Genomic DNA, 24,159 nt, shown 5'->3' with positions numbered 1-24,159 from the left:
ATACATGACAGTAACTCAGGAGGCATACAGACAGGCATGCTATGTTTGCACATGTGTGTGAAATATCTCAGCTGAAAATTTCCTGGAAGGTAGCATGTTCTTTCATTGGTGACAGGTACTGTCCCACCCCACAAGTTTCAGAGGCAATCAAATGTTATTGCTGGAGGTTACCAGAGGCTCAAGACTAGACTCTATCCTTCTGTTCAGGCTGACAAAAAAGTTCTTCTAACATTGGTTACTAGAGATATTAGGATCTAGAAAACAATTACTTATAAAAACTCTATGCTGCCTCATGTCTTCCATCAGAGAAAAATTTCAACTGTTATCCAAGTGGAGTCTAGTAATCTATTAGATGCCCTCGCTGGCCTGAATGACAAGGCTCCTCTTTTTATTGAATGAGAATGCTTCATGCCAGTCAAAATGGAATGATCAGGTAGGACACACACTTATCTCATCCTGCTAAGTATCTTCTGATTTCTTTCATCAGTAAAAGTGAGTAGTAATTAGTGATTCATAAAACAAAGTAGGCAAATTCCATTAACAGCACAATAGATGGAACTCACTATGCTTTATCTATTCCTCTACAAAAAGACAGCAAGAATTTTTAAATTAAAGGTACTACATGGTAACCTGCTTCAGACCGTGGATACCTTTACTGAGAGAGAAAACGTGCTTAGCAATTCTTCTTCAAAACAGGGTTATAGACTTTTTCTTGCCTTCCATTAGGGTCTTGCAATGGAAGGTTTGATTCCTTGCTTGTAAATAGTTTATATGATCCAGCACATCAGCCAGTATACCATTTCAGTGTAGGAATAAAGGATTAGAAGAAACTATCTGGATGAGAGAAAGAAATTTTTTTGTTCTCTGACAGAGGCTACTGCATCAGATAATTACTTTTGTGATAGGAAAAATAATTCTTGGGAAATAAGGGGAATTTTGTCTCTATTGCTGGTTAGAAGGCTGTTCTAGGAACTCTGAAAGCTTCTAGTTTCCGTTCCAGTTTGTATAAATTCATTGTCAACTGAATCCTTTGACTTAAACAGCTCTTGGCCCTTAAACTCTAAACATTTGTGGACTGTGCCAGTTTTCACTTGTTCAGATGAGTATATGTGGTGGTTGATAGTCCAAGTGTGTACTTAAACACATCATGAATTTGTAACAAGAAAGAATATTTCGGTTTTAAAAAAGAACAGCAACTTTAAAATGCATTTAGTACAATAAGAATTCTTTTGCTGGCAGAAGTAACAAAAATAGCAGCAAGATGGAGTTGTGGTAACATCATTTGGATCAGTGAGTTCCAGGACAAAGAGTTTCCACTGTATTTGTAAGAAGAAATCCTAACTGTTCTCAGCTTTTTTTTTTTTTTTTTTTTTTTTGACTCTGGTCCATATGAACTGTTTTGACGAATTGCGGATTCCTCTCTTGTTAGTGTGTGGTAACTACCTGGGTCTTATCTGGGTTTAGGGATCCACACTCCATTAGCAACATTTGTCCCCTTCCTGAAGCAGCAGCTATCCTAGAACTAGGTGGAGAGCAGAGCCTGCTCCTTCAAGGGCTGCCTGGGCTGGCTGCTGCTGGTTGATGTGGCTGCTGGGGTGCTACCACAGGAGACAGTTCCCTTTGCCCCTCCAAATCTGCAGCAGCTGAGAAGAGATACTCAGCTCTTAGGCTATGTTCGTGAGTCAAACAAATGTTTTCTGTGTCCACTGAGGAAATAAAGAAGGCGTTTCACAAGCCATGTCTGATAGACAAGCCGTTAGTGGGATAATGCCTGATCTAGGACATGCTTCCCCTTGCAACACAGATGTTTTAATCTCTAGTGACTCCTTGGTTTTGAACAGGTTATGAATGCTCATGCTTCTATCACAAGCAATCGTCTATCTAACAGGGAGGAGGAGGAAACATCTACCATGAGCACATTACTATGCATTATGTGGTTTCTTGTTCCTTCTTCTGTATCAATAGCGTTAGCTATTTAAGTCCAAGCATGACCTTGGACTTAATGAATCACTAGTTTAACATGTGACCCATGTCAATTCAGATACGCTCCTAGAGTGATTGTGCTTTCATGGTACAAGGTTGATTTTTTAAAATTAATATGCAAAAATCTAACAAAATCAAAGTAAGCTTTCAGTAATGTGTTTGTATGCTGATTTTGGTAGTGGAGGTTCAAAGTTCTACTGCACTATTAAATAGTGATTTTTCCTCATCTGTAGACTGAGATCCCCAAGTATTTTTCTAGAAGAAATGATCATTTTTCACAGATGGAGCTGTAATATGTAAAACTGAGTAAGGAGCACTGCTTGTCACTGTAAGGTTTGGATAAGAACACAGTTGAAATGTCTTATTTTATGCCAGGATCATACCCCTAGCTGACAAGCAATTACCTGCCATCAAATAGGTTAAATGCAAATTTTTGTCTGAATGGCAATAATTGAAGCTTTTACCTTCTGCCAAGAGCATTTGTTCTCATAGTCTTAACTTGTGGTAGAAAGTCCCCTTCTGAAGGTATACCTGTGTGTTTGGAGGGGTCACTGTTGCAACACAGGTTTCCTTTGTTGTTCTTAAGCACTGCATGTCTCACAATTTCCCTCAGGCCCAAGCACTGGGGACTGAGCCAGGACTGTTAAAGCCCGAGGCTCTGTAACCAATGGCTATAACATTCAACTGCAGATTGCCCAGTGGGGCTGTTAACCCATTTGGCTTTACCTATTGACAGTATATCCCACAGTTGGTTTATAGGACACAGAAGCACATTGTTTATCCTGGTCTGGAGATTAACTAAGAAGAAAAGGGGAAACATATTCTGAATGCTGGAAAAATCTTTTTCATGGCCACAGCAGGCTGAACAAGATGGTTTCTTGTCTCTTGCTCCTCCTCCAGACTGGCAGCTACCCTATGCCCATACAAATATTCCCCAGACATGACTCAACAGAGCTGCAGTCAATGTAAATACAGAGAAAGGAAGTTGTGCTTACTGCTCTGTCATCCTTCGATGATGGTGCTATGTGAGGAATGTGCCTTAATTACAGTCAAAAACCTGCCTGACTTGCTGTTAATATAGTAGCGTGCTGCCAATCTACAGCAAGGGGGAAGTGCAAAGAAACAGTCTCCAGACGCACGTCTAAACCCGTTTTGAGGGGAGCAAGACCATGTGCAATGGCCTTTGTGTCGGTGCTGCAGCACTAGTAACTGTACGTAGAGCACTGAAGGGAAAAGAGAGGGGCAAACGCTTTCCTAAGGCTGGGAAAGCAAAGGAGAAAGAGTTTAACTCTCAACTTTTACAGCATTTGTTTATTAGGAATACAAGTTTCTGCTGTGAAGGAGACACTTGACTCTGGAGGATTCAGAGTCGTGTTTGAAGAGCTAATAGTTATTCAGAGTCTTTAAGTTTGAAAACAGACTGAAAAACCTCAAGGTCCTGTTTTAGAGGAGACTAAAAACATGACAGGAGAGTCATGGCTTTCACCATCAGTTAACATCTGATATGATTGTTTATTTAGAGCCTCCATGTGCAAACAAGGTGAGGAACTGCAGCTTGAGGTAGCAGGACCAAGTTTGCTCTGAAGTCTTGAGTGAGTGTGGGAGCACAGCCTGGCCTCTCAGGCTCTTGAAAATCTATGGATAGCCAGTATTAGAGATGCCTACAGAGTTTTTGTAGATCCTTTGGCAGAGGGGAGAATGAATGTGCTCCAAAGAACAAAGCTGCTCTAAAGAAGCTAGTGAATTTATGTCATGAATACAGAACTGTCTTCTCCCTGGATGAGAGAGGAGACTGAAGGCATCTCTCTACAGCAGGGAAGTGAAGGGATAAATCTGAGAACTCTACAAGAAAATGACACAGGAGGCAGAAGATCAAGTGGCCTTAAGCTAAAGAGCAGAACTGAGCCTCGGATCCCCAGTAACAACACTGCATCAGCTCTATACTCCACACGTGAGAAATGTCAGGAGTAAGCGATGAGCACAGGGGAAAACCTGGGCAGCAAGATGATCCCATTCAGTGTTAGAGGAATGCATACAAATTTGTATCAAGAACCAGATCCTTATATAGCAGATGATATCTTATTTATGCTGCTAAACCCTTTTGGAATTAGTCCTTCTCTTACTTTCCTCAGTGGGATCTAAATAAATGTTGTCATTTCTCTCTCTTTCACAGTGGAAAATCTGACCAGCTGATGAGTGAAGCTGCTTTAAGATGTATCAGCCCTGCAGACCTTTGCTGGCTTTTGTTTTAGTGTTCAATATTGATTTCTTATAGTAATTCCCTTTCTTTCTGCTAATTTCTGCTTTTTCTTCTTAATTATAAATAACAGCTACAGAGAGCCCTCAGTAATCTGCAGGCAGACTTCAGCTCTTTGGGTTGTTAGGCAACAGAAGAGTTAAAACAGTAAAAAGTTTTTGAAAACTTACCTCAGCCAAATACGTAACCATACTCAAAGTAATATCAGCAAATGCTTCATGAAGGTAACGGCAAACCACATTTACCCAGGTAGCACAGTCCCTTGTATAGCTGTGTGTTTTATAAAGGGTCATGACATGTGCAAGATTTGATAGCTTGGGGTTCTTCTCCTCCAAACAAACCTAATTAAATATAAATGTCAAAACACATTAAGAACAAGGCAACTGCATTTACAGGGTTTGAGGATATACAAAACAGTAAATAACTTTGATACCTGAGCAATCCTTTCAGCTATATCTTTACAAAACTGGTTTGGGCTGTCAAAATGCTGAATTAAATGGGGCAGGAGACACAAAACATTCAGTGGAAATCCTAAAACAGGAAAATACAGAATGAAATGTATATTTTGGACAGCAAGAGCCACAGTGATCTTTAAGTCGGTGTTTCGTGCGAGGTCATGGTTTCAGTATTACATTAGCCGTAAACTCACACAGACTCTGTCAATTTGTTCACGCCACTGGCCATGCCACATTTGTCTTAAAGGGGCCTTAATTTGAAAATCCAGCATATCAGTTAGGGAACAGTACTGTTATAAAGCATGAACCTATTTCTGCAAACACTACTGCACAAACGGGTATTTACGGGATAAAATATCTCACAAAAGTATATATTTTATTCCTGTTAGAGAGTATGTTTATCTTTTCCACTTAACTGGCTTATTGACAGTCTTAACTGGTGGCATTTTCATTACTGCTGCTAAAACACAAAAAGAAATTCAGTGAGTATTGATAAATGAACAACCGTTTTGGTCAGGCTGCCAGGCACAGCTTCCATTGTTTTATACTGTTCAAGTTAATAATAATAATGTCTCAAAATTCTGATCTAACTGGTCAGATGAGCATCTAACTGGTCAAATGGGTGTTTTTGAAGCTAGGAGATGGCCCCTGCACCAAGTGCCAGCCGCTGTCATTAGCATAAGGGCTCCGTCTGGAGCTCGGATTCAGCTCTTCTGCACCAACTCATAGCTCAAGGTAGCTGATGAACTACAGGCAGCAACTGTAACGGGGAGCTGTAACAAAAGCTGCTCCAGTTCAGGTGGGAGCTCAGAGCTCAGAAGTCAAGAAATTGTATCCGGACACAATCTGTTTTTTGAAAAGAAAGAATCTGATCTATGAAAATAACTTTCATTCCCTCTCGTTCCACACAATTAAAGTTGCCCAAGTTAGGAGCGTAATTTCCCTAGGGCTTCCTCTACACTCAGGGAAAAGAAAAGATACCTCCAGATGGTACCATCATAGCCCATGTGTGAATTGCCCAACTGAAGTCTGGAACACAGGTACCACAGAGGTGCTTAGAGACAGGCAAGCTGTTCATGGCATTCATCCCCTTACTCTGTGTCTATGCTTGTTACGATTTAGTTGTGAAGCCTGCACAGTTGTCTTAATATCTGTGTGTCTGACTGAAACAGAGGAGTGAAAATCTGGAACAATACAGAAACTCTCTTCAAGAAATACAATTAAGAAGTGGCCACAACCTCAGCTAAATAATTGGGAATTTCAAAATGTTACCTTCCTTCCTTATAACCCAGGCTTCTCTCCTCACTCACTAATGTGTTATTGTAGTTTATCTAAAAAGTGCACAAGAGTTTTCGATATTTGTATTTCTAGGGAAAATTCCATGAAGCACTAATTTAAAATCAAGTAATTTGAAATATTCTGAAAATAATTCAATGGAAAACCTGGCCAAAACAGGTTCTAGAAAATTGGACAGTATCTCCTTATATATGTTTACTTTGTCAGCACTCAGAAACTTTATATGCTGCTAAGCCCTAGAAATGAAATGTTAAATAATACATGACTGCTCTCCTCCAAAACCTTATTGTGCAATAGATTCACTTTTCAGAAACATGTTATATTGCTATGAAACTTCCAAAAAGCCCATCCAGCTCAAAGCAAAAGTACATTATGCTATATTAGAAGAGAAAGAAAAAGTGCCATTTTTGGTTTTGTTCAGAGAGCCTAATGAGGTCTGTCATCAAATGTCAAAGCAACAGAAACTGAAAGAGAGGAAAGTATACTGGGTTTACCTATAGCTTGAGAGGAATCCACCATGGATATTCGAGACACTGGTGTCAGCAAACTAAAGAGCTGGAGTGTGAGATCAGTGGTAGTAAGGGAGGTGAATCCTTTCAGGAGTAGCTGCTGAAGCCCTGAGAAGTCTGCCCACTTCAGCTGCCCTTGCAACTTCTCTAACTTCTCCCGGTTTTCAGCTTTATCTAGTGGCAAATGAGCCAGAAGTTTATTGAGTAACCGCAATGCCATTAGATACTCAAACTCAAAATCTGATTCCATCAAAGCCACAGCAACCCAGAAGATGGTGGCCAGTAGGTTGGTTGGATTGTTAATATGGGATGGGTCAGTGAGACTGTCCTTCAGAGAAGATGAACTTCTTGTTTTAGAGGACAGGCCTTGTTGGGTGCATGCCTGAATTCTGTCTAGTGTGGCACTGCGTGGTGGGTCAGAGGACTTGTCCACATCTCCAAACTTTTTGGGTACAGAGAAGCTCCTCTGGTGCCTGCTTCGTTCAGCAGTGGCTGTGTTACCACTTGTAGGATTCACATTCAGCTGTCCTGTGCTCTTCCGGTTTGCAGTCAGTTTGGTGCTTGATGTTAAATCTGGTGAAGATGAACTGAAACCAAAATATATAACATATACTGCAATGTGTGAATGCACAGCTTGAAACTTGAACATATTGGATGCAAGTTAAGTATTTATCAAACTGTAAATAAATATTTAAATAGGAAAAGTAAAATACCACACTGTCTATTGCAGCCTGTCTTTTTTTTCCAGAAGTGCCCACAGACATGACTGCAGTGAGGTTCACATGGCACTGCACCAAAACAGAGCAGGACAGCCTACAGCCTAGATAGGCAAAAATGACATGGGGATAAGACATACAGGGCTGTGAAGTGACTTGTGGAAATGCCCATATAACGGGGCAGTGGTAGAACTGAAAACAATTTTGGTCTTTAAAATGCCCTCATCAGTGGAGCAAACCCCGAACTTGGCACAGCTGGCAGGCAAAATGCACAAGGGCTTACTGGCTAATGTGAGAACTGTGGGCAGAAGAAACAGCATATCTTAAGCAGAACCACAAATACGCCACATTATTCTCAAGAAACCTGTCATGTGGCTGCCTAGGTTCTTGCTAGTACAGGTCCTTCAGAAACCTTGTTGTCATTGCATCCTCCCCTGCCTGTATCCTAAGATCTCTCTTCAAGATGGTTTACAGAAAGTGGAGGTGTTTCAATTTTAGTGACCGATGTCTCCTCATCAACTATCGATGATCCAGACAATCCCTAACAATTATCTGTACAGATGAACATGCTGTGTTGATACATGAAAGGGAAGTTACTTCTGGAGAACAGCTAATTCCTGACTCTCTGGTCCCATTCCTACCTCATATACTATGAGTCCCTACTGTCTATAATATTTGAAGAGGATCTTATGGAATCAATAGTGTCAGGTTAAAGAATATTGTATCCCACTGCTTTCTGGAGTGGTTCTTATTTTCTGCTCCATCTTGCTCTTTCCTGAAGTGTGCACTAAAGAAAGATACGTAACTCTTAGTTTAGAAAGTAGAAGCTGTATTTCCCCACCCCTACTCTGTCACAAGGCAATACTTGTGTTCTGCCATTGCAGTATAATACATAGCACCCTGCCTGCTAGCTTCAGAAATTATAGCCCTTGTATTTTTGTTCTGCATGTAAAGCATGGTAACTTATGGACATTTTTCAAAAATGTTCCCTATTGTGTTGTTGCTATTAGGAGTCAGATAGATATTAATCTCCCTCAGTACTGTCAACAGCTGTGTTACGGAAGGAGCCTGCAATTTTCCTCCATGTACAAAGGTCTACTTTAAGGCCAAGGGTTTCACAAAGATGGTCTACACATTTGGCAAAATCCATGGGTTATGTACACATGGGACAAAATTCTCCCTAGTTTTATTGAGGAGAACAAACCATGATCATTTACTTCTTGGGGAATACTTCATCTGAGAATGACAGGTTGTATGAAATCAGTATTACAAAAAACATGTTTCTTCCCAGATACGTTTTCAAGTATATGGTACAAAGGTGCAAAAAATACAATATTTTTAAAGGATCTTAAAGTAAGTTATAACCAAGCGGCAGCAACGCAGAATTTACAATGCATTGTAAAGTTCCATTAGTTGTATCAACATTATTTCAACTATTACAAAATTTGGCTGAGATGTGTTCTTAGTCTAGTTCTCTGAAGGTTACAAATGAGCTCAGTCTTAACAAAATTATTTTATGTTGTCAGACTGCAGAACTGCACACTTAATATCATGAGACATTGAAAAAAAAAGATATAGTTAGGAGAACAGGCTCTTACCGTGATAACACCGTCAAAAGATCACTGTTCTTCAAACAGTCAGACAGATTATCCACAGCAGCTTCCAGAGTAAGTAGTGCCTCCATTACATACCCCTATCAATGCACGAGGTTAACCATTTCAACAAAGACATTCAAAATAGTGAACATGTAAAAATCTTCAGTTCATAAAAGGAATAGGCACCTACTGAAAACCTATAATTTCTCCTAAAAAAAGAACAACATTCACATCAATGCCACTGTCCTAAACATTAAAATGTCACTACAAATGTGTTTTATTTTCTGCCTCTAAATGATCTATGAAGGCATGCAAGAAGGGCACATATCTCATCAGGGGACTGGTAATGGCATACAGAACCTCTGACTTGCAGGTCACTGGTTTAAATTCTGCACAAAGCAGTTGTGACAGAATATTACTGTCATCTTGTGGCAGTTTCATTACCTAAGTAAAATATGGAGGTGATGTCAGTCTATTTCCTATTAAGAGCTAGTAGTTCTCTTTATTAAGTCTTGAATCTTGCCATAAATAGTCTCTGATTGTAAAATTTCAGTCTGTTTAGCTAAACCAAGTGAACATCATAGTTCACTAAGAGAGGACTGGATCAAATTAGGTCAGTGTAAGTTTTGTATTGTTACGGATGGTGTGGATTTCTTCATTCCAAAAGATGTTAACATGTGAGAAATGAGGTGGTGTCTACGTCACGTTGTCAGATTACATCAGCAGATAGGATGATGGGTTCCTTAAGCACAAATTGATGATGTGAAAAGGGAAAAAATGGTCTTCACGAAGATTTCATTTTGAGTGACATTTACTAGATGTTTTCTAGTAGTTCTCTTTAGAGCTATATAAGATCGTAATAGCCTGACAAAGGCTTTGATAAGGTACATATGGATCCAGTAAACTCAGAGGTAACCTTTTCTAAGGCCACATTCCACTTTGCATCACTTGACTCCAGAACACCTTGTTAAAATGGTAATTTTAAATTAAGTATACATTAAATCAACAGTACTAAGAAGCATTATGTACACACACATACCTGAATCTCATCTCCATGCTCTCCAATAACTTCCACCAATCTTGACAGGAGGTCTGACAACGCATGTGCAGAAAGGGGCTGCTTTAGGGCCCTGAATATCTGGAAAGAGCGACCTGCGTAATGTCTTGAAGAGCTTGAAAGAGCTGTTTGTAAAGCAACTTCACTCAGATGCTGCTCCAAATGAAAACCTAAGCAAAAGAATAGTATGTCAATTTTTTTTTTTTTTAATGACAGACTTTACTGTGGGTCATAAACAGGCTGAACCAACTCTGTGGGGAGGATATGCACTGTAGTGTATCCTGCAAACCCTGTGAGAAATGGAGATGCAGAAATGTCTGTGTTTGGGAGAATTTCCCACTGTTTACTTTTATTTCACACATAATGTAAGAAAATAAATGGCAAAACCAAAATTCTGAGTCTGCAAATATTTGTCAGCCAAAACCTGAAATTATTGATCTAATTTTTTTTTCAATTCCTGGACAAACTGTCAAGCCATCCACTATTCTTGCTGGCAGCAACACAGTAACTTCTCAACACTCGCAACCCTAAAGCCAAGCTGAATTAGGATTCTTTCTATTAGCTTCAGAAGGCTTTGGATAAGATCTTAAATATAAATACTGATGCTGCATTCTGCTTTGATTTTGGAAGATATTTAATTAGTGACTGTATTGGTTTTCAAAATACAATCAGTACATTTCCTAAGCTCTAAAAACATAATAAATTAAAACTAAACTTTTATTGTCAGAAGAAATTTAACAAAGTACATTTACTTAGTAACTGTGATGTATTTTACCAACAAGACATAGAGGAGCTTTTATCTGGTAGAATCAATCAAAAGGCTTTCTACCAACAGCTTTGAAGAAATGTTTGATTTAACATTCAGCCACAGTCCAATCTAACATGATTTTTTTAAAGCAATCTTTCATATGTCATACATCCTGGTTAAGACATACAATATGTCGTGCTTCTGCATAAGCAGATCTACTAAGTCACAGGATAAACATTCAGTGTGACCTTGAGGGAATATTCTTTTAGTTATGAAAGGAAAAAAATTTACTACCTGACTTGGAATCTTTAAATACAGATACAACATGACGCAGAAAATTAGTAAGCTGTTCAGCACTCTTGGTGTTCTGATTTTTGGGTGTGATATCTTCATGGCACCAAAGTGGACCAAATGCCCTTAAAGAAATACATAACAAAGTGCAAAATTTCTTTGAGTTATCTGAAATAAATGTAATCAGTTAAAATATATAAACTGTAAAGACAATTAGATATTTCCAGGGCCATAGCCTGGAAAACATGCAACTGAACAGAATTTTATGAGCAAAATACCAGTAAATAAATATTCCTACACTGTATTTTACAAAACCTCTCTTTTAAAATATAAGTTATACCATTTAGAGAGCAGCATAAACAAATCCCTGTTTTTTAATTTAACATTGCGCCTAGGATCTGCTGGCTGTAGTTGGTAGTTAACATTAGTTTTACCATGGCTTTTCACTATGCCCTGTACACTTCCTATCTAATTTCATAATAGTAAAACTGTCTTCTTCCATTAGTTCATTGTTGAACATAATACTATCAGTCAATTAAACATTTTATTCCTGTCAGGCAAGATTTTTTTTCTGTTGTTCCTGACACTGTAGTGCTTTTAAGCACCTACCAAATCTATAAGTATCAATAAAAGAGAAATGGGAGTCTGTAATTACTATAAAAGCTCCGTCATTTTCCTTTGAGTCTTTTAAGTTGCTACAGATAATTGTAGAGAAGCCATGAAAGTATGCGTTTTGAGTACGAACGTATCCTCTGCTTATCTCCATTACCTGGTTGTCAGAAACTCAATTAATTTGTTTGCTTTCTCATCTGTTTCAGCAGCAGTGTCCATGTCCTCAACCTCTTGCGTAATCTGTGGGAGATTTCCACTGCTGCCTCCCAGACTGATACTGGAGGAGGTGGAGCTGGAGCTCAAGCCGGAGTCTGGCACCGGGGATGACTGGTATTCCCGCAGAAAGTCAAAGCCACCTGCCAGCCAAAAGGGAGGAGATAAAGATGGAATGCGCTGTTGGGCCAGCGTTACAGATGAAAGTGTCCGCCAAGCAGCTCTTTTCAGAGTCAGCAGCAGAAACCTTCTAGTGGGAAACTCGGGGAAAACCTGCAGAACACAACAACCCTCAAACGCCGATGGGAGTGAAAATGGTACTATGTTTCTAAAAGTGCAGAATCCAATATAAAATGAAAAATATCAAAGTCAAGATATTTTTTTTAACTGCACAACGGCTACAGTACTTGAAAAACAAATGTGGCAGGGCATTTTACATTCAGAAGTATGACTTTTTTGTAAAGTGAATTTTGAAGCTGGCTAAGCGCATGCAAAGTTCAGCTCACTTCTCTGGGCTAGTCTGATGAGGAAAAAACCTCTGCAGGGTGGAACTTTTAGGAGAATGATGTTGTCCTAATTTTACAAATGTAATGGAAACCAAGACACAAATGTTTAAGGCTTCTGTTCAACAACTTTAGTAACTGTAAACACTGGACTACTCATACTAAATATTTTCAGCATTAAGATTAAACATCTGGGTAAGAGTTCTGCTAGATCAAAAGCTTGCCACACAACTTCAGAGCTGAAATTAGAAACTAAGAACTGTTTTCTTAAGGTTAGATTGCTAGTCATCTTAGCATCTTAGGCTGTATCTACAACAGAAAAACTGGCCTTGCGAGAAGACCAGAAGCAGGAGGGGCCTCTACTGACAAAATCCATTGCAGGTCAGGAGACTCTTAGTTTAGTTGCCTGACATTACGTGGAACGAATCTGAGCCGAAGTATTTTCAATTAGGATTTTGCTATAGCTACTCACCCACACTCTCACTGTTTATATTAGCTGCTCAAAAAAGAGTCCAAATACCAAGTTTTGATAACTTCTTGGACTTAAAAGGCCCAGACACAGGGCACCAATTATGTTTTTCAGACACAGGAATGAAAACAGTTTTTCACTTTGGCAGAAAAGCAGTAATATAATTTTAATGTAAGAATTTTATTCTGTATTTAATAATTCATGGACATGCATTGGAAAAGAGATCTACACAAGTCAAGACAGGAAATTCACGTGTGAGGTAATTTTGCACAGACATTATTCAGAATGAAACCTCAATGGCCAAAATAATTCATTAATCTGAAACATCTATCCCTTCTTCTCATTACTTTAAAATAATTTTCTTGTGTCTCATAAAAAAATTAATAATCAGTTATCAAGTAATATTCTTTATAAAGCCAAACTATTTATTACTTTTGGTTATATTCCTAAAGAACCACAGAAATGCCACTAATTTGATAATCTTTCCTTTTCATTTCTCACTGTATGGTAAAGTTCCTCACCCTCTCCCAGACAACTAATCCTGCCTCCATAACTCTACATTGGTTTTGTGATTCCTTCAAATCTCAACAGTATGCTTGCTTTTAGTAATATTACATGACAATAGTAAAACTAGCTAGCAGCTTTCTACAAACTCTTCCCAACCAACCCCTCAAAAACAGGCAAATTGCTAAAAGTTAACAGAACATCCATCTCAGCAGAGGTCTGAAGTAAGCCTCCTAATGCAGAAACAGATTTCAGGACAGAAATGAAGTGTATCTGTGATATAAAGGAGGGTGTATATCATATGAAATTTAACTTAATAATGGAAAATCTAAGCTGCTCTTCGTGTGTTGGAATTATTTATTCATATCTTTTGAAGGCTGAGGAGTGATTGCCCTCATTTAAAGTAGTCCTGGCTCCCCAAGAGGGAAGTTAGGAAGTTATTAGCCATATTAATGTTTAAAATTCTACATTATATATTTTGCCTTACATCAGATAGCTTTCTCACTATCATGAAAAGTTATCTAATAATAATTTGGGCGCATCTCTAGGGTAGTTCACATGGAATTAATATTAATGGGAACTGTTCATATTTGCCACTTTATTACTTTAATTTATCAAAACTGTTATATTTTAGGAAAGTAACCTTGACATCCTACTTTGAAAAATCTCACAGTATATTGCAATGTTCTTTTCTTCTTTTGCTTTATTACCTGTATAAAGATATTCAGGTAAGTATGCTGGTTGTACTGTCAGAGTCTTGGTCTCATTCATCTCTCTGGTCTGAAGAAGCACTGATGCAATGGCTTGATAGTTGCTATTGCAAGATAATGCAATCAAAAGGTGAAGCAATAACTTTTTACTGTGTTCAAAGACCTCAGGGCGGTAATGGTCAAGACCTAAAAGAAAAGGTTACAGCAATCACTGAATATGAAGCAATAATAAACAAGTTCACATTCCAGAAATAGCAAAAATTCTAAGGCAGTTCATGGCAACAGTGCAAACAAACAAAAGATGTAGTATTTCCAGACACAGTTACTAGTGTTTTTACTTGAATGTATGTGTATATTTAGTTTCCAGACTGAGGTCCCATACAGGAGGTACAAAACAATGTGTGGCAATACAACTTTATGCATTCTGTCTCCCTGCAGTGTTAATTTGACAGGGCTGGAAATCCTCTAAAGATGAGAAAATCTTGATGGTGATTGTAATTACATTGCTTACCTCAGTATCTGGCTTTCTTGCACAGACATCAGTTTTACAACGAGTGCAAGCTGTAAGAGGTGGATACTGATTTATTAAGAAAAGAACTGAGGGACAAAATCCCTTGAAAAAGAACTTCAACTACCAGTGAGTAGCATGAGAAATTAGCCACTAGCTCAGGGTGCAGAACTGAAACTGAAGGTCTAGCACTGAAAGACTCTGATCTGGTTAGCACTACTGCTGTTTGTAAGATTTTAACACAACCTGAATAATTCACAAATTACAAATATAAAGGAAACAGATGTTTGTAAAATAAACTGCACTCTGTGGTAGTAATCTCTTTTCGATTCTCTTTCAGTATCTTCCAGGATATTTAAAAATACTTTCTTCCATTTAGGGTCAGTTTCAGTGCTGAAAAATTGAATTGTTTTCTTCTTCAGCTCCTCTCTTCTCAGGATATATTCCTCTTTAAAAAGCAGCTCCTTCATTACTCTAAGTGGCAGCAGCCAACAGGTCTTTCAAGTCAGGTGTTTTCTAATATACTCCAGTCATGCTGGTTCTTGTCTGGCCTGCAAAAATGAAGCAGCTCATACGGCCATAGTCTGAACAATGTGTCTTTGGCTCCCATGGGCAGGTCTTTGGAGGTCCTGTGATCCTTGGTCTTACTCATCTGCCTATAGGCTCCGCCAAAAGAATCACGGCCAACCTGCCCACCTCTTTTTCAGGTTCTTCAGGTTTCTGCTCCTGTTCTCCTTTCTCCATTTCCTTCCACCTGCCAGGAGATAAAGAACCCATCCTACCCTGTTCTAACACACTGAAAAAGGATATAAAAAATTCTTTTAGTTGAAAATAAATTCTATATTGGCAGCACTTGTGACTGAAATCCTGTTAAACCCTAGGGTTGTATGAAAGTATTGACATATATAGGCTAACTATGAAGTGAGAAGGACAGTTCAGTCTTTGTGCTTGTCCAGTGCTGGGCCCTTCTTTAACTTGGAAGGGTTCCTGAGAGGGTAAACTTCTGTGACGTGGACAATTTTCCATGGGAAAGGAGTCTAGCTGCTCAACTCATTTCACACTGGTTGCAAAAAAGTTTTTAAACAGCAGTGATTTTCATGCACTACTGTGACAGGCAGGTTCACACCAGCAGTCTGCCTCTCTACTTCACTATCAGTACTACAAACCATCCAATAGCCTATTAAACACATACATTGCAAAATTCTTTCATTTGAGTATTTTCTCACTCCTTCTAATAAATGGAAGGATACCGGCTCTCCAGCTAGCCACCATACCAGTTTCCAGTTTCCTTTTCGTTCCGATGCATCTGCCTGCTCACATTCCAACAGGACAGAAATACTTCATTTTCAATCACATTCATACCTTTGGCTAACGTGTAACATAAACTTCCTTACACCATCACAATAGAGCTCTACTACAAAACATAGAAAAATTTTCCACAGGAGGTATAACAACTCTAGAGAAACTGAACTTGAAGCTTGGAAGCTGTGATCTCATTTTAGTTATCACTAAACCAGTTGCATTTAGCTTTAATGTCACATTTGAGAAGTGAGAGTTCTTAACCAAGGGACTGTCTCAAATGGTATTCATAAATTTCTATTTATTTCTTATGAAAAACTGTAATGTTGAAACATTATTGCACAAACAAATCAGTAAAGATATTTTTATAATGGATTACTAATATCATAACTCTGTGTCTGCATATGCTTATTTGCATGGCTTCCTGATGGCTCCTTAAAGCTGTCTTAACTGAAGTGTCCACGCTGCTCCATACTACTCCTGTCTTAAGTTATTCATTTATTCTTGTGAGAATTTCTAACTGTAAGCACCAGTTTTCTCACACTTGTTACAAATCATACTAAAGACGTTGTTTGATCAGCTGATGGTTATTGATTTGATTCATACACTTATCCAGTTATCTTTCAGCTCCCTCTTACACTTAGAGAGTTCACAGCAATATAAAAAAGAAGTAAAAAATAGTTATGGGCAGCCACAAAATAGATTTAACTTTTAAGTGAAGAATATATGTGAAATGTCATATTGAAACTGACCCTGGAAGTTCCATCGACACAGTCCTGGCTGTTATTCTTGTGTTTCATTAGAAGTTTGCTGAAATCAATGTACTGATATACAAAACTTGAGTATTTGATGAGTGTGCATTTTCCAAATAACCCTATTTCATCAAAAAATTTCAAACAGAACTGTTGGTAACAGAGTAGCTGGAAAGGAGAATGAGGTATCTTCTTCAATTATACACTGAAGTATATTACATATATTCTGCCACTGTGCTGTAACCTCCCAGTTTAATCTTTTTTGCGTGCTGAACAACAGGCTCTTCCCAGATTGCCAGTGAATAGACTTAGTGGTAACTATGGTGACTGAATGAGAAGTGGACTGCGATCTCCAGTTATAATAAATTTATTTCACAAGTGTCTGGCTGTGTTTATTTATGAAAACTATTATTTAACAACCATGAAAGTTAGGGAATGGCTTTATAATGCTAAACACTCTTGTGTGCTAAAAAATTAGGCCACTCACTTTTCATAATGTTAAGTGGCCGGATAAGGAAGGTATCACCCTCCAGTTGAGCTGTGTTACGGTCAAGAACAGACACAGCAGTGGGGAAAAAGCAGTGCCTCTATGCTCAGGTATATAAGAGAAGACACTGACAGTAAAGTATTCCATTAGCGGTGAAATCAATGAAGCTTGCTTTCCAGTGGTCTGTGTCCTACCTTCGCGACCTCTGCAGTACAGTAACCTTGGCTGGTTTACATAATATTTTTGCAAAAGCAAGAGACAGCACTGGTGTGTGTAGTCCAGGTCTAAGGCATGTGCTGACTGCCCAGCTGCCCATCACAAACCAGACTGTACAAAGGCTGAGTTTTGCCTGCCTTTCTCACGGTGGGGGGCTACAGGTTTTTCAGAGATATTTTAGGAAGTCAATCATCTTCGCATTTCTACCCACCTCTCAAATAGGAAATCAGAATTAAAAACATATAAGAAACACAACTCTACAGCTTCAGCAAAACTAAGCTAAAAGGACAGGAGTACATTTATACTTTATTTCTTGTTCTGTTGGTCTTACCTAAAAAGAGAGCATGTACCAATAAAGGGAGGTGAAGAGCCCAATCTTCTCTCACACTGTGATCCACCACCATCTCAGTCATGAAGATGACAGCAATATTGCACCTGGAAATTAAATCACAGTATCAGTTTGGAACCTCTTGGAGATGGGAAAACAGTAACATGATGGCTATTTCTGAAGAAATAAACCATCTCTACATTTTCAAATTTGTAGCGTTTCTTCTCAATATGATTAATGCTGAAGCACCTTAGTTACAGTATTAAGCAGGTAAGTACCCATTACTGAAAAGAACACTATTACTGTCGATACAAATTATATAAAAGAGGAATTTCAGAATATGCATAGCCTAGTGAGAATAAAAGATCAAGGGGGGAAAAGTGCTATCAATAACAGCCACAGAGGCTTGGGAAAGAGAAATTTTCCTTTTCTGTTTTAGTTGTTTCTTCAGTCTGATTCTTATCAGAAAGTGATGTCCCACATTGTAAATAGGCTTTCTGGTAGAAATCCGGTAGAATTGCAAGCCTTCATTGCATGTTGATTTTAGCACTGGAAATCAGCAGAAATTGAAGGTATGATTTTCAGATGTTCTGAGTGGTGGGACAGTTGGATTGGTGTTGGTCAACTAGTAAGAGGAAGCATCTCACTGTTTACAATGTCAGAATGAGGAATTGCTCACCTATGAAGAGGTCCCCGGGGTGTGATGGTTTCTGGGAGGTAGTCCACAAGTGGTGCCCAACATCCTCCATTGTAAGGCATGGGCAGGGGATGTGGTTGTTTGGTTTCAACAATATTCAATAACCAGCTTGTATATGGAGAAACCGGATCATCTGTGTGGAAAAGCATTAAAACAGAGCGCATAAAGAACAAGTCTGGTTACCCATTTTGGAGAAATAATAAAATAGAGTTTATGCTAACGTATCAGCTCAGCTGTTTGGAATAATGTGATAAGATGACATGAGGGTTGCAAATTCCTGTGTTCAATAGCAAGCGATGCATTTTTAATCCCTCTTTCACGCTGCTGGAAATTAAACAGATTCCAGGCAGACAGCACTGAATGGTAGGAGCTGCAGTTGAATCCCTGCTGTCACTTTGTAGCTTTGGATCCAGATCACAAAGCACCAAGCAACAGACTTTCTCTTCAAAAATGAGAGAAAAGTTCAGCCAATGAAGCCGCTGTCAGAAGCCATCTGCTGCAAGGAGCCGCGTACCAGTGACACATTCTTGCAACTCCTCACCAGTGCCCTGCTGAGCGATGCTACAAAGGCAGAAGTTAAATGTCCTGAATTAGGAAGGAGGCATACGGAATGCAAAAAAAGTCTTCAGGGTAATTTTCTTTCAACGGGGATGAATTATCTCTTGAATTTCTCAAAGATGTATTTAACTTTGCTTCAGTATGACAGCTGCTGTATGTTAATGAGCAATAGGCTTTTTTCTTCCACCTGTTTATCTGCAATGATGTGGGCCAAGTAAGTTATTTCCATCACTTTCTGTCTTCTCTCAGCTGCACAGCTTTGTTCATCTCTCCTGTGTTCTGTTCCCTCTCATTCTTCTCAATTTTCCCATTGGTCAGTTTTTATTTCCCAGGTCTGGCAGTCTGTGATACACTGCCATGGAAAGTATCCTTTCCAGGCCTGCTCTTGACATATATCCAAACATTGCCCTTTGTGAATTTTTAATGAAAGCATTATTTTTTGCTCTGTTTTTTTGTTACGCTTTTGCATTTTAGGTAGGTTTGAAACTCTCAGCACTTTCCTTTTTTAACAGCATGTATCTGATGCTTGTCAGCTTTGCCACAGGAAACAAAACTGTTCCGACGCCTGCAAAAGTATCAGAGCTAGCTTTTTCTAATGCACATCACTTCTTGGTTTTGACAAAATGTCTTCAGGTTTCCAGATCTTCAGGAGCCCTTCAATGCAGTAGCTGCTCCTCCAATTATTACTAAAACGCCAACTTTATCATTCCCATTCTTCAGTGTTAGTCTTCCAAGGAGCACTTTAGATCTTTATGATTTAGACCTCTACTTATTTCTCTCATCCTCTGGAGGATGATTTATTAGTTACAGATAAAGAAGAATAAACTGAGCTAATAATGTAGCAAAAGTATAGCATTTTCACATATTCATCATCTAAGGATTAACCAGATAATGTTTGCCAGATGCTTTTCACATAAAAAACACTGCACAGTCACTATTTGTTACTACCAATTTAAGTGTTTCACATAAAACTGCTTCATGAAGTCCACACTAAGACCTAACTCCTCACTCATGTTTTCACAGGTTTATGTGCAGACTGAGGAAAAAAAGAAGCATTTTGCACCTTAACATACAATCTTTGCCTGAACAAAAGAGTTTCTGTGCTGCAGAGTTGTGTTCCCTATTTATATCCTCAGCAATACACGTATGCTCAAGTAGACTGGACAGAAGAGAGAAGCCATACCACCAAGTCCTTCGCAGCCTGGGCTGCCTGCCAGAGGGAATAAGTTGCACTTTCTTAATGGAGGTTGCATTATTTATCTTGTAGAATGACAAATGGTATAAGAATTACTCTTTCTTTTTAGAGTTCTATATAAATGTCAGTAGCTAAGTAAAATGTGTTTTGTTTTACATCTAGGTATTCATATATTTGCAGAAGGAACCCCTGTGAGAAACAAACCTTGCATAAATATTCACAGTACTATAAAGCTTGCAGGTACAGGCAGGAAAAAACATTTGGGCACTGGCTTGAGGAGACATTCCAAAAGTGCAAAGAAAATGTCAGTATTTTTTAACCTTTTATTACTCTAAGCTCTTGTCAAAACCAGCTACTTGTGAAGAATGTTCTGATAATATAAACATTGTTCTGTTTTGAAAGATTGTTCATGCAGATCAGATTAGCGGTGGTGCTCCAATTAACATCTGCTGAAGAATTTTTAGTAGCTGCAGCACTAGAAAGCTATAAGAAAAACAAGACAAGTGTACTAAAAACCACTGAGTTTTATATGTTGCATGCTTTTTTGTGTATTTAAATACTGCAGTAGGTACATACACAATATTTTGTAAATATTGTGCTTTGTAATTATGAAAAATAGTAGTTGATATACATTAAATTATCCTATCATATTGTATTTGACGGTGTTTCCATATTTTGCAGAAGAGTATTGCCAAAAAATTACTTGGATTAAAGAATATATAAAATCTTTACTTTTTATGTCAAAATACTGTCCCAAAATGGTGTCCATAGCACCAACACAAGACATTATGGCCTCTGTATTATTTGACCTGGCTTTATTAAGCCAGAGACGAAAGTCAATGAAAAGGTCTTCCCTTTTTTACATTTGGTTAGGGCCTAACCGAGATCTGTAGATTGGCTTCCTTACAATTCACTCCACAAATGAAGTCAAACCATTCAACTCCTAAAATTTACACTGTCATTCAATAGTTGACAGAAATATCTTGGTTTTCTTTGGAATCTCTGCTGAGCATCAAGTGTCCATTTATAGTCTCTTTAGCAGAAATACATAAAGAACAACAAGCGTGCTCAGGGGCCCTATCGCACTCTCCCCTCTAACACAGGTTTGCACAGTGCAGCCAGAAACTGGTTGCAGACAGCAGAGAAAAGCTAAAGAGGAGATAAGATCTCATTTTTGGAAACTCCTAAATCTCTTCTTCATGCTCATATAACAGCACTTGATTTGGAGGGAAATACTGGCAAAGGGCACAATTCAAAGTACTCGCTGTAATGCTCTTGGAAGTCTTTCGCCTTGCCATGTACGAAAAGGTTCAAGGTGTTACTGTCTGGAGGATTCTCTGCTGCTGCCTTCTGTGAAGTTCTCTGGCCTTTAAATAGATTTGACTGAGCCCAGGTTAAACAAAGGAAATTAATTAAATGAGGTATGAAGGTAAAATAAGGACACTCCCTGTATGGTGATGCTACATTACTGTTTATACAGAACTTAAACAGAGAGCCTCCACCAGTCGTAAGAATGTTTTCCTCTCCCACCAAAACACCAGAAATTTCATCAAATTGAATAATAGAACTTACTTTTGTCATCATCATAAGATCCTCCGGAGCTATTACTGTACCTTGATTCTAGGCGGGTATGTGCTCTGATTACATTACTGAACCTTCAAATACAAGAAAAATCTTCATTAAAAACACAGATTGACATTAAACATCTGGACTATATGCTTACTCTACAAAAAAACATTTCCTTAAGCATGCACTTTTATACGGGAGTAGACAGCAATGTGAATGTAATGCTGTTTCTTTCCACAAAAAAGATTTTTGCAGCCAGTTTCTGAGAAGTTCTAACAGTGTGCTCCTGTGTCACAAGCTTTTAAAATTTAGCAGAGAGAAAATTCTCATGCTGCAAATGTGTGATTTTCTTGAAGCAAGAAACTGTGCTAAGGCTGAACTGAGATATAAACTGTTCACAGCTAGTATTTTGTCACAGCCCATGTTCATGGGTAAAATTCTGGCAACCTGCTAAAGCAGTAACTGACTGAATAGTCCAAAGTCAAGCCTGCACAGGTATCAAGCAGCAAAAGCTGCAGCAGATCATCCTTCAATAGGAAAATCCAGCAACTGCCAGAGCAGATCTAGCAGAGGAGTTAAGGGATATGAGAGCCAGAACAAACTGTTCACAGCTGTCATATCTGCCACAGATCCACGATAAGCTAACTTCTACTGGTGATCTCCTTTGGCTTCCTCCACCTCCTTGTGCTGTCAGTGTAATCAGGCCTGAAGTGGAGTGAGAGGAGCCATACTGGAGGCTCACACACTAGTGATGACGTACAAACATCATCTTTTCTGCAAAGCTAGGAAATTAACTACAAATAACCATGTTAAAACAACTATATAAAACAAAACAAGATTGAAGGTTCTCTATGCAACATTCAATTCAATTTCTTACTAATGTGCATACATATTATTGCAGGGTATTTAATTATACATTGACATATTATGCTGTTTCCAAAGCATGTCTGTCTCATAAGGGCACAATAAATCCATTGTGGAGGTGACAAAAAGGCATCATGAGCCATCTTAATTCTGCCATTTTCTATCTTTCCAGTATCTGATTCTCCTATATTTTAATAAATTCCCTTAATAAATGTGTACAAACTGACAATTACTGACATATTTATCTGGCATAAAAAAAGATAAAAGAAGAAAAACATTAAGAAAATATGCAGAGATGAATTCTATCCTATATGAAACAAATGGAGAATACAGGTTATAGAAATTATTTGAAAGCAGGGCATTTTACATCATATTGCGTCAACATAAAAACATAGATATCTTCTGATTAGCTTTGTATTATTAAAAAAAGCCCACATTTATGAGAATAGTTTGTTTACAATCTATTACCTCTGTAAACATTATTTAATATGTCTTGACACATGAAGTCAATATTAATGGACATTCTAAGATTGACACATTGGTTTTGAAGTGCAGATGCACTTACAGCTTCTGGTGTCTTTGATGCCAGCAATGAATTCAGGCACATTATTTTACATTTTTTTCTGAGGAGTCTTTCAGCAGGAATCAGAATACCAATATCAGAACTTTGTAATCTTCCTTTCATTTTTATCATATAGTCTCTGGCAGATTTGAATGCCAAAAACCATTTTGTAGTTACATTTAAAATTTACGTAAGACAAGAAACCCTGAAAACACAGTTAGATTTAAAGTACAGTAGGAGATGAAGTTTGCTCAACTCATCTGCAAATCAACTAAACAAAAATCTAACTTAAAACTATATAGTCATAAACATTTATGTAAAGAATAATAAAAAAAAAATCCAGAGGAAAAATGGTTTTATCTTCAAGTACATTTCTAGTGCCTATGCTGAAAACCATCATTTTGAGTCAAATCCACTTTACTATCAGTTTGAAACCTTACTTAGTATTGACTGCCATTTTTTACTTACATTTAAATTAGCAGACAGACATGACTAATCTGATAAAATGCTACTCATGTTCATAACGTGTAGAAGGCAAGCAATTCAAAAGGTTCTGAAGTACAGAAAAGTTTGCTCACATAATTGTCTCTGTACCTCTAAGCCCTGAACCTATGGAAGGTGGGTTCGACTACTGAAGTGATACTAGCAACTATCAGGAACAACAGACTAACGTAATACTAATACATTTACTAATTAATGCTATTAGAAGTCATTCAAAATTCTCTTACAAAAATAAGAGGGTTTCAGTGAGAGAAGAAATATATATCTGTCTGTGCTGGAGCATCTGATGGCCCTTAAGCTTTGCATTTATTCATTCATCATTTGTCAGTATGTACCATAAGTAGCAAAAGACTAAATTGAATATATGATTTCTAAGCAAAATATTTTACATAGCTTTCCTCTGTAAGCCATTTTACCCAGACAAAGGAGGTGTCCTTGCAATCATGGATACAAATCTGCATACTAAATTTTACTCACTGTCCATGGAATCAAAAGGTGTGATCAAACCTGATTTTTTGTAAAGATTTTAGTAGTCATTATTTGGTACACTTGATTTTCTTTCTCCTTTGTGGATAATTCCTACAAAACCACGATCTACTTAGCACAATTCATTCAATGTAGGTTTAACAGATGTTCCTCTGCAATGTATTATTAAACAACAGTCAGGAACTAGAATCATGTGAATAGCTTTTTTTTTTAAACTTTTAC

At 38.1% G+C, this 24,159-nt stretch overlaps 1 protein-coding gene across 2 annotated transcripts in view; it reads right to left on the bottom strand.

Moving 5' to 3' along the window:
• The window catches only part of FRY (FRY microtubule binding protein), a 176,810-nt gene that overhangs the window by 38,941 nt on the left and 113,710 nt on the right, over nucleotides 1-24,159 (bottom strand). For both annotated transcript variants that reach the window (XM_050901481.1, XM_050901473.1), the window contains exons 36-46: nucleotides 21,531-21,613; nucleotides 18,188-18,338; nucleotides 17,512-17,615; nucleotides 13,919-14,104; nucleotides 11,677-11,875; nucleotides 10,911-11,032; nucleotides 9,851-10,038; nucleotides 8,815-8,909; nucleotides 6,486-7,087; nucleotides 4,674-4,771; nucleotides 4,411-4,581 (exon numbers count right to left, since the gene is read on the bottom strand). In XM_050901481.1, coding sequence (XP_050757438.1) covers nucleotides 4,411-4,581; nucleotides 4,674-4,771; nucleotides 6,486-7,087; nucleotides 8,815-8,909; nucleotides 9,851-10,038; nucleotides 10,911-11,032; nucleotides 11,677-11,875; nucleotides 13,919-14,104; nucleotides 17,512-17,615; nucleotides 18,188-18,338; nucleotides 21,531-21,613 — 1,999 coding nt within the window. The remainder of the gene's footprint in view (nucleotides 1-4,410; nucleotides 4,582-4,673; nucleotides 4,772-6,485; nucleotides 7,088-8,814; nucleotides 8,910-9,850; nucleotides 10,039-10,910; nucleotides 11,033-11,676; nucleotides 11,876-13,918; nucleotides 14,105-17,511; nucleotides 17,616-18,187; nucleotides 18,339-21,530; nucleotides 21,614-24,159) is intronic.

This window comes from Gymnogyps californianus, chromosome 1, assembly GCF_018139145.2.
Source record: "Gymnogyps californianus isolate 813 chromosome 1, ASM1813914v2, whole genome shotgun sequence".
NCBI classification, from domain to species: domain Eukaryota; kingdom Metazoa; phylum Chordata; class Aves; order Accipitriformes; family Cathartidae; genus Gymnogyps; species Gymnogyps californianus.
Note: the sequence above shows the minus strand (reverse complement) of the source record. Positions and strands in the feature narration are given on the sequence as shown.